Below are 14,763 nucleotides of genomic sequence, written 5' to 3'. Positions count from 1 at the left end.
ATATATAGTGTATAGATCTATAGTGTGTATTATATATATATATATATATATAGTGTATAGATCTATAGTGTGTATTATATATATATAGTGTATAGATCTATAGTGTGTAATATATATATATATATATATGTGTATATAGTGTATAGATCTATAGTGTGTATTATATATGTATATAGTGTATAGATCTATAGTGTGTATTATATATATATATAGTGTATAGATCTATAGTGTGTGTTATATGTATATAGTGTATAGATCTATAGTGTGTATTATATATATATATAGTGTATAGATCTATAGTGTGTATTATATATATATATATATATAGTAGTGTATAGATCTATAGTGTGTATTATATTTGTATATAGTGTATAGATCTATAGTGTGTAATTATATATATAGTGTATAGATCTATAGTGTGTATTATATATATAGTGTATAGATCTATAGTGTGTATTATATATATATAGTGTATAGATCTATAGTGTGTATTATATATATATATATATAGTGTATAGATTTATAGTGTGTATTATATATATATATATAGTGTATAGATCTATAGTGTGTATTATATATATATAGTGTATAGATCTATAGTGTGTATTATATATATATAGTGTATAGATCTATAGTGTGTATTATATATATATATATATATATAGTGTATAGATCTATAGTGTGTATTATATATATATATAGTGTATAGATCTATAGTGTGTATTATATATATATATATATATATAGTGTATAGATCTATAGTGTGTATTATATATATATATAGTGTATAGATCTATAGTGTGTATTATATATATATAGTGTATAGATCTATAGTGTGTATTATATATATATATATATATAGTGTATAGATCTATAGTGTGTATTATATATATATAGTGTATAGATCTATAGTGTGTATTATATATATATATATATATAGTGTATAGATCTATAGTGTGTATTATATATATAGTGTATAGATCTATAGTGTGTATTATATATATATATATAGTGTATAGATCTATAGTGTGTATTATATATATATATATATAGTGTATAGATCTATAGTGTGTATTATATATATATATATATATAGTGTATAGATCTATAGTGTGTATTATATATATATTATAGTGTATAGATCTATAGTGTGTATTATATATATATATAGTGTATAGTTCTATAGTGTGTATTATATATATAGTGTATAGATCTATAGTGTGTATTATATATATATATAGTGTATAGATCTATAGTGTGTATTATATATATATATATATATAGTGTATAGATCTATAGTGTGTATTATATATATATATAGTGTATAGATCTATAGTGTGTATTATATATATAGTGTATAGATCTATAGTGTGTATTATATATATAGTGTATAGATCTATAGTGTGTATTATATATATATATAGTGTATAGATCTATAGTGTGTATTATATATATATAGTGTATAGATCTATAGTGTGTATTATATATATATAGTGTATAGATCTATAGTGTGTATTATATATATATAGTGTATAGATCTATAGTGTGTATTATATATATATATATATAGTGTATAGATCTATAGTGTGTATTATATATATATATAGTGTATAGATCTATAGTGTGTATTATATATATATAGTGTATAGATCTATAGTGTGTATTATATATATATAGTGTATAGATCTATAGTGTGTATTATATATATATATATATATATAGTGTATAGATCTATAGTGTGTATTATATATATATATATATATATAGTGTATAGATCTATAGTGTGTATTATATATATATATATATAGTGTATAGATCTATAGTGTGTAATATATATATATATATATAGTGTATAGATCTATAGTGTGTATTATATATATATAGTGTATAGATCTATAGTGTGTATTATATATATATATATATAGTGTATAGATCTATAGTGTGTATTATATATATATAGTGTATAGATCTATAGTGTGTATTATATATATATATATATATAGTGTATAGATCTATAGTGTGTATTATATATATATAGTGTATAGATCTATAGTGTGTATTATATATATATATATATAGTGTATAGAGCTATAGTGTGTATTATATATATATAGTGTATAGAGCTATAGTGTGTATTATATATATATAGTGTATAGAGCTATAGTGTGTATTATATATATATATAGTGTATAGATCTATAGTGTGTATTATATATATATAGTGTATAGATCTATAGTGTGTATTATATATATATATATAGTGTATAGATCTATAGTGTGTATTATATATATATAGTGTATAGATCTATAGTGTGTATTATATATATATAGTGTATAGATCTATAGTGTGTATTATATATATATAGTGTATAGATCTATAGTGTGTATTATATATATATAGTGTATAGATCTATAGTGTGTATTATATATATATATGTAGTGTATAGATCTATAGTGTGTATTATATATATATAGTGTATAGATCTATAGTGTGTATTATATATATATATATATAGTGTATAGATCTATAGTGTGTATTATATATATATATATATAGTGTATAGATCTATAGTGTGTATTATATATATATATATATAGTGTATAGATCTATAGTGTGTATTATATATATATAGTGTATAGATCTATAGTGTGTATTATATATATAGTGTATAGATCTATAGTGTGTATTATATATATATATATATAGGTGTATAGATCTATAGTGTGTATTATATATATATAGTGTATAGATCTATAGTGTGTATTATATATATATAGTGTATAGATCTATAGTGTGTATTATATATATATAGTGTATAGATCTATAGTGTGTATTATATATATATAGTGTATAGATCTATAGTGTGTATTATATATATATATAGTGTATAGATCTATAGTGTGTATTATATATATATATATAGTGTATAGATCTATAGTGTGTATTATATATATATATATATAGTATATAGATCTATAGTGTGTATTATATATATTATATATAGTGTATAGATCTATAGTGTGTATTATATATATATATAGATCTATAGTGTGTATTATATATAGTGTATAGATCTATAGTGTGTATTATATATAGTGTATAGATCTATAGTGTGTATTATATATATATAGTGTATAGATCTATAGTGTGTATTATATATATATAGTGTATAGATCTATAGTGTGTAATATATATATATGTGTATATAGTGTATAGATCTATAGTGTGTATTATATATGTATATAGTGTATAGATCTATAGTGTGTATTATATATGTATATAGTGTATAGATCTATAGTGTGTGTTATATGTATATAGTGTATAGATCTATAGTGTGTATTATATATATATATATATAGTGTATAGATCTATAGTGTGTATTATATATATATATATATAGTGTATAGATCTATAGTGTGTATTATATTTGTATATAGTGTATAGATCTATAGTGTGTATTATATATATAGTGTATAGATCTATAGTGTGTATTATATATATAGTGTATAGATCTATAGTGTGTATTATATATATATAGTGTATAGATCTATAGTGTGTATTATATATAGTGTATAGATCTATAGTGTGTATTATATATATATATATAGTGTATAGATCTATAGTGTGTATTATATATATATAGTGTATAGATCTATAGTGTGTATTATATATATATAGTGTATAGATCTATAGTGTGTATTATATTATATATATAGTGTATAGATCTATAGTGTGTATTATATATATATATATAGTGTATAGATCTATAGTGTATTATATATATATATAGTGTATAGATCTATAGTGTGTATTATATATATATATATATATATATAGTGTATAGATCTATAGTGTGTATTATATATATAAGTGTATAGATCTATAGTGTGTAATATATATATATATATATGTATATAGTGTATAGATCTATAGTGTGTATTATTATATGTATATAGTGTATAGATCTATAGTGTGTATTATATGTATATAGTGTATAGATCTATAGTGTGTGTTATATGTATAGTGTATAGATCTATAGTGTGTATTATATATATATATAGTGTATAGATCTATAGTGTGTATTATATATATATATATATATATAGTGTATAGATCTATAGTGTGTATTATATTAGTATATAGTGTATAGATCTATAGTGTGTATTATATATATATAGTGTATAGATCTATAGTGTGTATTATATATAGTATAGATCTATAGTGTATATATATATAGTGTATAGATCTATAGTGTGTATATATATATAGTGTATAGATCTATAGTGTGTATTATATATATATATAGTGTATAGATCTATAGTGTGTATTATATATATATAGTGTATAGATCTATAGTGTGTATTATATATATATAGTGTATAGATCTATAGTGTGTATTATATATATATATATATAGTGTATAGATCTATAGTGTGTATTATATATATATATATAGTGTATAGATCTATAGTGTGTATTATATATATATATATATAGTGTATAGATCTATAGTGTGTATTATATATATATATATAGTGTATAGATCTATAGTGTGTATTATATATATATATAGTGTATAGATCTATAGTGTGTATTATTATATATATATTATATATATATATAGTGTATAGATCTATAGTGTGTATTATATGTATATATAGTGTATAGATCTATAGTGTGTATTATATATATATAGTGTATAGATCTATAGTGTGTATTATATATATATATATATATAGTGTATAGATCTATAGTGTGTATTATATATATATAGTGTATAGATCTATAGTGTGTATTATATATATATAAGTGTATAGATCTATAGTGTGTATTATATATATAGTGTATAGATCTATAGTGTGTATTATATATATAGTGTATAGATCTATAGTGTGTATTATATATATATATAGTGTATAGATCTATAGTGTGTATTATATATATAGTGTATAGATCTATAGTGTGTATTATATATATAGTGTATAGATCTATAGTGTGTATTATATATATATATATAGTGTATAGATCTATAGTGTGTATTATATATATATATATATATAGTGTATAGATCTATAGTGTGTATTATATATATATAGTGTATAGATCTATAGTGTGTATTATATATATATATATATAGTGTATAGATATATAGTGTGTATTATATATATATATATAGTGTATAGATCTATAGTGTGTATTATATATATATATAGTGTATAGATCTATAGTGTGTATTATATATATATATAGTGTATAGATCTATAGTGTGTATTATATATATATAGTGTATAGATCTATAGTGTGTATTATATATATATATATATAGTGTATAGATCTATAGTGTGTATTATATATATATAGTGTATAGATCTATAGTGTGTATTATATATTTATATATAGTGTATAGATCTATAGTGTGTATTATATATTTATATATAGTGTATAGATCTATAGTGTGTATTATATATATATATAGTGTATAGATCTATAGTGTGTATTATATATATATATAGTGTATAGATCTATAGTGTGTATTATATATATATATAGTGTATAGATCTATAGTGTGTATTATATATATATAGTGTATAGATCTATAGTGTGTATTAGATATATATAGTGTATAGATCTATAGTGTGTATTATATATATATATATATAGTGTATAGATCTATAGTGTGTATTATATATATAGTGTATAGATCTATAGTGTGTATTATATATTTATATATAGTGTATAGATCTATAGTGTGTATTATATATTTATATATAGTGTATAGATCTATAGTGTGTATTATATATATATATAGTGTATAGATCTATAGTGTGTATTATATATATATATAGTGTATAGATCTATAGTGTGTATTATATATATATAGTGTATAGATCTATAGTGTGTATTATATATATATAGTGTATAGATCTATAGTGTGTATTATATATATATAGTGTATAGATCTATAGTGTGTATTATATATATATAGTGTATAGATCTATAGTGTGTATTATATATATATAGTGTATAGATCTATAGTGTGTATTATATATATAGTGTATAGATCTATAGTGTGTATTATATATATAGTGTATAGATCTATAGTGTGTATTATATATATAGTGTATAGATCTATAGTGTGTATTATATATATAGTGTATAGATCTATAGTGTGTATTATATATATATAGTGTATAGATCTATAGTGTGTATTATATATATATATAGTGTATAGATCTATAGTGTGTATTATATATATATATAGTGTATAGATCTATAGTGTGTATTATATATATAGTGTATAGATCTATAGTGTGTATTATATATATAGTGTATAGATCTATAGTGTGTATTATATATATATATATATATATATATATATATATATAGTGTATAGATCTATAGTGTGTATTATATATATATATATATATATATATATATATATATATATATATAGTGTATAGATCTATAGTGTGTATTATATATATATATATATATAGTGTATAGATCTATAGTGTGTATTATATATATATATATAGTGTATAGATCTATAGTGTGTATTATATATGTATATAGTGTATAGATCTATAGTGTGTAATATGTATATAGTGTATAGATCTATAGTGTGTATTATATATATATAGTGTATAGATCTATAGTGTGTATTATATATATATATTGTGTATAGATATACAGTGTTATATATATATATATATATATATATATATATATATAGTGTATAGATCTATAGTGTTTAATATATATATATATATATATATATATATATATATATATAGTGTATAGATATATAGTGTGTATTATATATAGTATAGATCTATAGTGTGTGTGTATGTATATATATATATAGTGTATAGATCTATAGTGTGTATTATATATATAGTGTATAGATCTATAGTGTGTATTATATATATAGTGTATAGATCTATAGTGTGTAATATATATATATATATATATATAGTGTTTAATATATATACAGCAAGAGGAGAATACAGCAGCACACTGCTAGCACAAAGATATAGATAAAACATGAGTATATAGATACAACATGAAAAGCTATTCAGCTGTGGTGCAGTAATGAAATAGTGAGATACTTAGCTTGCATTTTGGCGGCCAAATAGCTTGGACTGTCCCACCACGGTAAGGTGATCTCATTGGGACGGACCCTACACTGTGAATAGATCAGCAGGCATTGCAGGATCTGGAACATTCAAATCACCTTATATACACCTGATAGAGGTGGGTGGGGTGCAAGAATCAACATGGAGGTAGCCACTCCCCCATATGTGTAATACAAACAAAGAATAAGTTGGCCAGCACTATTGATTCCAAACTATTATACGGACCTGGCTTACAGGTGCAGGCTGCTGGGCTAAATATACAGCAACAGGAGTAGAAACACAAAGGGAGCCAGCACTGGATGACCACTGGGGATGTGCCCGTAATCCACCCGAACGCCAAAGACGGGCACACTTCACACTCTCTCCAAAGGAAACAGCAGCAATCGCCAGGTCCAGTATAGTAGCAAACTGATGTTTATTGCATCAATAACAGCAACGTTTCGGCTAAAAGTGAGCCTTTCTCAAGAGAAAGGAGAATACAGCAGCACACTGTCAGGACAAAGATATAGATAAAACATGAGTATATAGATACACCATCTTGATTTATGTTCTAAATGTTCTAAAAGATGCTGTTCTTTCCAAATATGAGAGCACCGATCTTCTGATATCCAAAAGATGAAGATTATTCCGCTCAGCGTTGAGGACCGGCAGTACCAATTCTTGGTTAAGGTTCTGTGCAGATGGAACTTTAGGGAGAAACTCTGGCATAGTTCTGAATATAACTGCATTGGGCAGTATCCTGAGGTAAGGTTCCTTACAGGACAATGCCTGTAATTCCCCAATACGTCTGGCAGATGAAATTGCGACTAAAAAGAGTGTCTTAAGAGAAAGCCACTTTAGAGATGTAGATTCTAGCGGCTCCAACGGATCCATACACAGCCTTCTCAGTACTAGAGGCAGGTCCCAAGATGGTAAGGGATGAGAGTAAGGTGGACGTAGTCTTCTTAAAGCTTTGAAAAATCTTGTAACTACCGACGATCTTGAAAATAGACCATTCAGGTGAGCATTAATGGCCGTCACTTGGACTTTTAGGGTATTGGGTTTGAGTCCCTTATCAAACCCCTCTTGCAGGAAGAGCAGCAAAGAAGGCGTGAGTTCCGGATCTTTGTTCTTCCTTGAACACCAGCTTGCATAGAGATGCCATATACGGGCATAAACCTTCATAGTAGATGGTTTCCTGGAGGCCAAGAGAGTATTCACCACACCTTCCGCGAAGCTTTGGTTGTTTAGGTTCTGGTGTTCAAGTTCCAGGTTGTCAAGCTCAGGCTGCCTGGATCTGGATGAAACGGACCTGCTTGCAGAAGGAGATGTCTCGATACCGGCAGCTTGAAGAAGTCTCCTTTCGATGCTTCCCACAAGAGTTGAAACCAAGTCTGGCATGGCCAAAATGGAAGGATGACAATGGCTCGGGCTTGGTCGTCCACAATCTTCCTCAACATTCTGGGAACCAGTGGCAACGGGGAAAGGCATATACAAACTTCTCCAGGATATCGTCAGACCGTCTATTGCCAGCGGGGGACCTGCTCGGGAGAGAGAACAATACTGGAGGTTCTGAATGATGATGCTTTTCCTTTCCTCTGATTGAAAGATTCTCATGCGGGAGGAGTCTATCACAAAGCCTACATATGAGATTCTACTTGTTAGTGACAAGTGGGATTTTTTTAAGTTTATCAAAAAACCGTGGTCCTGTAGTACTTTTATAGCCACTTGGAGATGTTGGGTCAGACGATGTTGAGAGTTCGCTTTGAACAACCAGTCGTCCAGATATGGTGTTATGTGAATGCCTAGTAGTCGTAGATGAGCCACCAATACGACCACTATCTTTGTAAACCCCTCGGTGCAGATGTTATGCCGAACGGGATACACGTAAATTGGTAGTGATGAATCGTCCGATGATGTTTTATGGCCACTCGAAGAAATATTCTGTGGGCTGGTCGCACTGGGATGTGTAGGTAGGCATCCTGTAAGTCCAGGGATGCCATGAAATCCCCTTCTGTGATGTCTAACACTGCTGATTTTATGGATTCCATTTTGAATTTTCTTTTGACGAAAAACCGGTTTAGTAGTGAAAGGTCTACTACCAGCCTCCAGTCTCCTCCTGACTTCGGCACCGCAAATACTGGAGAGAAGAACCCTTCCCCTTTCTCTGCGTCTAGAACTTCTTCCAGCGCATGTTTCTGGAGAAAAAGATTAATCAGATCCGAAACTACCACTGAGGCTCTGTTGGTCATGAATCTGTCTGGTGGTATGCTTCTCAACTCGAGAGAGTAACCTCTTCTTATTGTATCCGAGACCCAAGCATCCGTAGAGGTTTTTGACCAAGTATTTGCAAAAGCTTGGAGTCTTGCTCCTACCGGCAACCCCGGGAGCAAGGCGTCATTGGTCCTTTCCTTTGGCAGGAAATGGCTTTTTCTTAAAAGTGGAGGGATCCTGCTTTTTTCTGTATTGACGCCTTGAGTCCTGACGAAAATTACCTCTTTTTCTGAACGGGCTTCTGTAATGGGTGGTACCATATTAACCCGGTGTTTTCCAGCGAAAAGGGAAGCTTTCACCTTTATCCTTACTGAGAGCTTTGAGGATTCCCTTCAACTGAGGTCCAAATATAGATGAGGGGTGAAAAGGTAGAGACACAATTATTTTTAGATGAAATATCACCTCCCCAATTCTTTATCCATAAGGGTCTCCTGGCCGCATTAGACAAGGCTAAAGATCTTGATGAGAACTTCAAGACATCTAAGGGTGCATCACAGAGAAACTCTGACGCTGATTTCATCATCGATAGGTTCTTCAATAAAACCTTACGCGACACCCCCTCTTCAATGTCTCTAGACAGCTCCGACAGCCAGATTCTCAAGGCTCTTGCTACAGGCACGGAGGCTGATGCCACTTTAGATGCAGCGGCCGCTGCTCCATAATATTTTTTACATAGCATATCAGTCTTCCTCTCATGGGGTCTGAGAGCATAGTTGACTCTTCTGATGGAAAAATTGCCCTTTTTGCCAGGCGTGCAGCCGCCAAATCCACCTTGGGTGGATTTTCCCACTCCTGATACGCAGTGGGAGATACCTTTTATAGGTAGAACGTAATCTGGCTCCGGGGTCAGTTTTCTTTTCTGGCCTAGACCAGTCCCTCCGGAACCAATCTTTCAGTAGTGGGTGGGTAGGGAGCAGCCTATCCCGAGAGGGAGGGAAGTAGAACAACTGGTCCCTCTGTAATTTAGAGGACACATCGTCATCACATTCTAGGGTATCTTTAACTGCCACTAACAGGTTCTGAAGTTTGTCTTTATTCAGGATATTTCTCCTTCTTCCATCCTCACACTTTCAGTACTATCAGAATCCTCCCGAGAGGATGAGGATGAAGCCGGGGAAACATTTTTCTGAGTACTTATTCGCTTCTTCTCCTCACCCCTACAGGCCGATTTCATCTCTGAAAAGGTGGAGCTTAGCTCAGTCTTTAGCCAGCCTAAGAAGGCATCTGGCTCCATGGAGGAGGAATGTGCTGGTGTAGTACAAACATTACATATATCACCATTCCAATCATCAGATAGGGGCTGGTTACACTTTTTCAGGAGCGATGTCTAGATTTCTTAGATCTTTTTCCTCCAGGAGGAGACATCTGAGGAGAAAGAGACAATATATAAGTCTTTGTGCCCCAGAATTAAATTAGGGGGCTGTGAGACCTAATCCTACCTCTGCCAGCTGAGAGACTTGCTGCCTAGGCAAAACGCAGGCTCCCAGTGGCAGCCCCGGCATTTAAATAGATCCGGGGACATCGCAATTTTGCGGCGCACGGCATCCGGGTTCATTGCGCATGGGCTGACCTTGCGGCTGCGCACCAGCTACAACCTGCGCCACCTTGGTACACCCGGCAATAGATACTCCCCACATGCGGCACCGCGCGAAAATCCCCTATGGGGACTTACCGTACCGCTGTCCGAATCGCGACTTCGGTACTTCAGCACTTCAGCGAGTGACCGGCCCTGCAGCGGACACGCTGGTACCCTGGGGAAGCCCCCGGTCAGACCAGCATTGGAAAGTAGCCGAGGGACCAGGGAAGCCCCCGGTATACAGCACTGTAATGGTTTACTTGCTCCAGGGATGCCAGAAGCCTGAGGTATGGAGCCCTTGCATCCAGTTCTTCTAACCTAGAAGAAAATAAATACATGTGTGTTTGGTTTGTGGGGGGTTTTATACGTAGTGTCCATCTGTGGATTAGTGAAATTAATTATGTTCATTATTTAATTGGGTACTTGCATCCTGCATGTATTGCTGTATGTTTCTTCTATTCCGTGACAGGAAAATCCTTTTAACCCATTGTGCCCCCATAGGACGACCAGGAAATATAGTGTATAGATCTATAGTGTGTGTAAAATATATATCTATATATAGTGTATAGATCTATAGTGTGTATTATATATATAGTGTATAGATCTATATTGTCTTTCTATACACTCTCCAGGGGGAGGTCTCCATTAGTGGTCGGGGGTCTCCCTTTCTTCTCCTGACTGCCCCCTAAGGATGGAGAAGGACCTGGATGTGATGGAGGAGAGAATATTACACGTGGCCCTAGAGATCATGTCCCTGCTGAGCGGAGAGGTGAGGGATTCTGGAGATCATGTCCCGTCTCTTCTATCTCTAAACCATGGACATGGCTGGAGAGGTGAAGGGATAAAGTGACATCAATGTCTCCTCCATACACAGGATTACATGGTAGTGAAGACAGAAGAGGGGGAAGGATGGAGCAGGGAGCAGGTTCCTATATCGCTGCCTCCACCTCACTCACTGATACATAAGGGAAACAGTCATCAGGAGATCCTGGAACTCATCAACAAGATGGCCGACCTGCTGACTGGAGAGGTGAGCACTGCTGGAGGTGTCAGGAGGGAGGGGTAGGCTGATGACTGGAGAGGTGAGCACTGCTGGAGGTGTCAGGAGGGAGGGGCAGGCTGATGACTGGAGAGGTGAGCACTGCTGGAGGTGTCAGGAGGGAGGGGCAGGCTGATGACTGGTGAGTTGAGCACTGCTGGGGGTGTCAGGAGGGAGGGGCAGGCTGATGACTGGAGAGGTGAGCACTGCTGGGGGTGTCAGGAGGGAGGGGCAGGCTGATTACTGGAGAGGTGAGCACTGCTGGAGGTGTCAGGAGGGAGGGGCAGGCTGATGACTGGAGAGGTGAGCACTGCTGGGGGTGTCAGGAGGGAGGGGCAGGCTGATGACTGGAGAGGTGAGCACTGCTGGAGGTGTCAGGAGGGAGGGGCAGGCTGATGACTGGAGAGGTGAGCACTGCTGGGGGTGTCAGGAGGGAGGGGCAGGCTGATGACTGGAGAGGTGAGCACTGCTGGGGGTGTCAGGAAGGAGGGGCAGGCTGATGACTGGAGAGGTGAGCACTGCTGGAGGTGTCAGGAGGGAGGGGCAGGCTGATGACTGGAGAGGTGAGCACTGCTGGAGGTGTCAGGAGGGAGGGGCAGGCTGATGACTGGAGAGGTGAGCACTGCTGGAGGTGTCAGGAGGGAGGGGCAGGCTGATGACTGGAGAGGTGAGCACTGCTGGAGGTGTCAGGAGGGAGGGGCAGACTGATGACTGGAGAGGTGAGCACTGCTGGGGGTGTCAGGAGGGAGGGGCAGGCTGATGACTGGAGAGGAGAGCACTGCTGGAGGTGTCAGGAGGGAGGGGTAGGCTGCTGACTGGAGAGGTGACACTGCTGGGAATGCTGGGACATTATACAATAAGGGAGGGCTCTGCTGATGACTGTATCATTGTGTGTGTCAGGTTCCTATAAGGTGTCAGGACGTCACTGTCTATTTCTCCATGGAGGAGTGGGAGTATATAGAAGGACACAAGGATCTGTACCAGGACATAGTCATGATGGGGGATCACCGGCCCCCAACATCACCACTGGGTAAGAGGAGACCTTCCTGATTGTAGAGGAGACCAGGGGTGAGGGTCCCCTAGACCCCCCATCATGTGATCATCACATATACACAATGTATTCAGTCACTCTGTATATTTCCTATAGATATAGACCCAACAAGGATGGAGAAGGCCAGAAAGCACATGGCTGCCAGGATATTACACCTCACCCTAGAGATAATCCACCTGATAACCGGAGAGGTGAGAGGTCACATGACGTCTTATCCCTAGAAATAATCCCCGGAAATGACTGGAAAGGTGGCGGATTCTTAGAATGTCTTTAGTGATCAGTGTCTCACCATACACAGGATTACACAGTAGTGAAGAAGTGGTCTGGTGAGTGTGTGACCCCCCGTGTGTCAGGAGGATCGGGCACCACCCAGAGCCCCACCCCCGAGGATCCTCCACCTCATTCACTGATACATGAGCAGAAGATCCTAGAACTGACCACCAGGATGACTGAGCTGCTGACTGGAGAGGTGACACTGCTGGGAATGCTGGGACATTATACAATAAGGGAGGGCTCTGCTGATGACTGTATCATTGTGTGTGTCAGGTTCCTATAAGGTGTCAGGACGTCACTGTCTATTTCTCCATGGAGGAGTGGGAGTATATAGAAGGACACAAGGATCTGTACCAGGACATAGTCATGATGGGGGATCACCGGACCCCAACATCACAAGGTAAGAAGAGACTTATATATAGATATCACTCTCATTACCTAGAAACACACTGCTCCAAAAACCAAAGGGTACACTAAGATAACACATCGTAGATCTGAATGAATGAACTAATCGTATGAAATACTTTCATCTTTACATAGCTGAATGCGCTGACAACAAAATCACACAAAAATTTTCAATGGAAATGAAATGTATGAACCCCTGGAGGTCTGGATATGGAGTCACACTCAAAATCACAGTGGAAAACCCCACTACAGGGTGATCCAACTTTATGTAATGTCCTTAATACAAGTCCCAATGAGGCTCAGTAGTGTGTGTGGCCTCCACGTGCCCGTATGACCTCCCTACAACGCCTGGGCATGCTCCTGATGAGCTGGAGAATGGTCTCCTGACTAAAGCATCCGCCAACTCCTGGACAGTCTGTGGTGGATGGAGCGAGACGTCCCAGATGTGCTCAATCGGATTCAGGGGAACGGGCGGCCAGTCCATAGCATCAATGCCTTCCTCTCGCAGGAACTGCTGACACACTCCAGCCACATGAGGTCTAGCATTGTCTTGTATTAGGAGGAACCCAGGGCCAACCGCACCAGCATATGGTCTCACAAGGGGTCTGAGGATCTCATCTCGGTACCTAATGGCAGTCAGGCTACCTCTGGCAAGCACATGGAGGGCTGTGCGGCCCCCAAAGAAATGCCACCCCACAACATTACTGACCCACCGCCAAACCGGTCATGCTGGAGGATGTTGCAGGCAGCAGAACGTTCTCCACGGCATCTCCAGACTCTGTCACGTCTGTCACATGTTCTCAGTGTGAACCTGCTTTCACCTGTGAAGAGCACAGGGCGCCAGTGGGGAATTTGCCAATCTTTGTGTTCTCTGGCAAATGCCAAATGTCCTGCACGGTGTTGGGCTGTGAGCACAACCCCCACCTGTGGACGTCGGGCCCTCATACCACCCTCATGGAGTCTGTTTCTGACCGTTTGAGTGGACACATGCACATTTGTGGCCTGCTGGAGGTCATTTTGCAGGGCTCTG

The 14,763-nt window shown here is 34.8% G+C and overlaps 1 protein-coding gene across 3 annotated transcripts in view; it reads left to right on the top strand.

Annotated features, from left to right (window-relative positions):
* Window positions 1-14,763, top strand: part of LOC130358153 (zinc finger protein 436-like) — a 334,942-nt gene that overhangs the window by 124,174 nt on the left and 196,005 nt on the right. For 2 of the 3 annotated variants that reach the window (XM_056560992.1, XM_056560991.1), the window contains 3 exons: window positions 13,152-13,246; window positions 13,354-13,524; window positions 13,602-13,728. In XM_056560992.1, coding sequence (XP_056416967.1) covers window positions 13,152-13,246; window positions 13,354-13,524; window positions 13,602-13,728 — 393 coding nt within the window. Of the gene's footprint in view, window positions 1-11,597; window positions 11,735-11,839; window positions 11,996-12,904; window positions 13,035-13,151; window positions 13,247-13,353; window positions 13,525-13,601; window positions 13,729-14,763 lie in introns of all 3 variants that reach the window. The other variant, XM_056560993.1, reaches the window with a different exon arrangement.

The sequence above is a fragment of the Hyla sarda genome, chromosome 2, assembly GCF_029499605.1.
Source record: "Hyla sarda isolate aHylSar1 chromosome 2, aHylSar1.hap1, whole genome shotgun sequence".
NCBI classification, from domain to species: domain Eukaryota; kingdom Metazoa; phylum Chordata; class Amphibia; order Anura; family Hylidae; genus Hyla; species Hyla sarda.
Note: the sequence above shows the minus strand (reverse complement) of the source record. Positions and strands in the feature narration are given on the sequence as shown.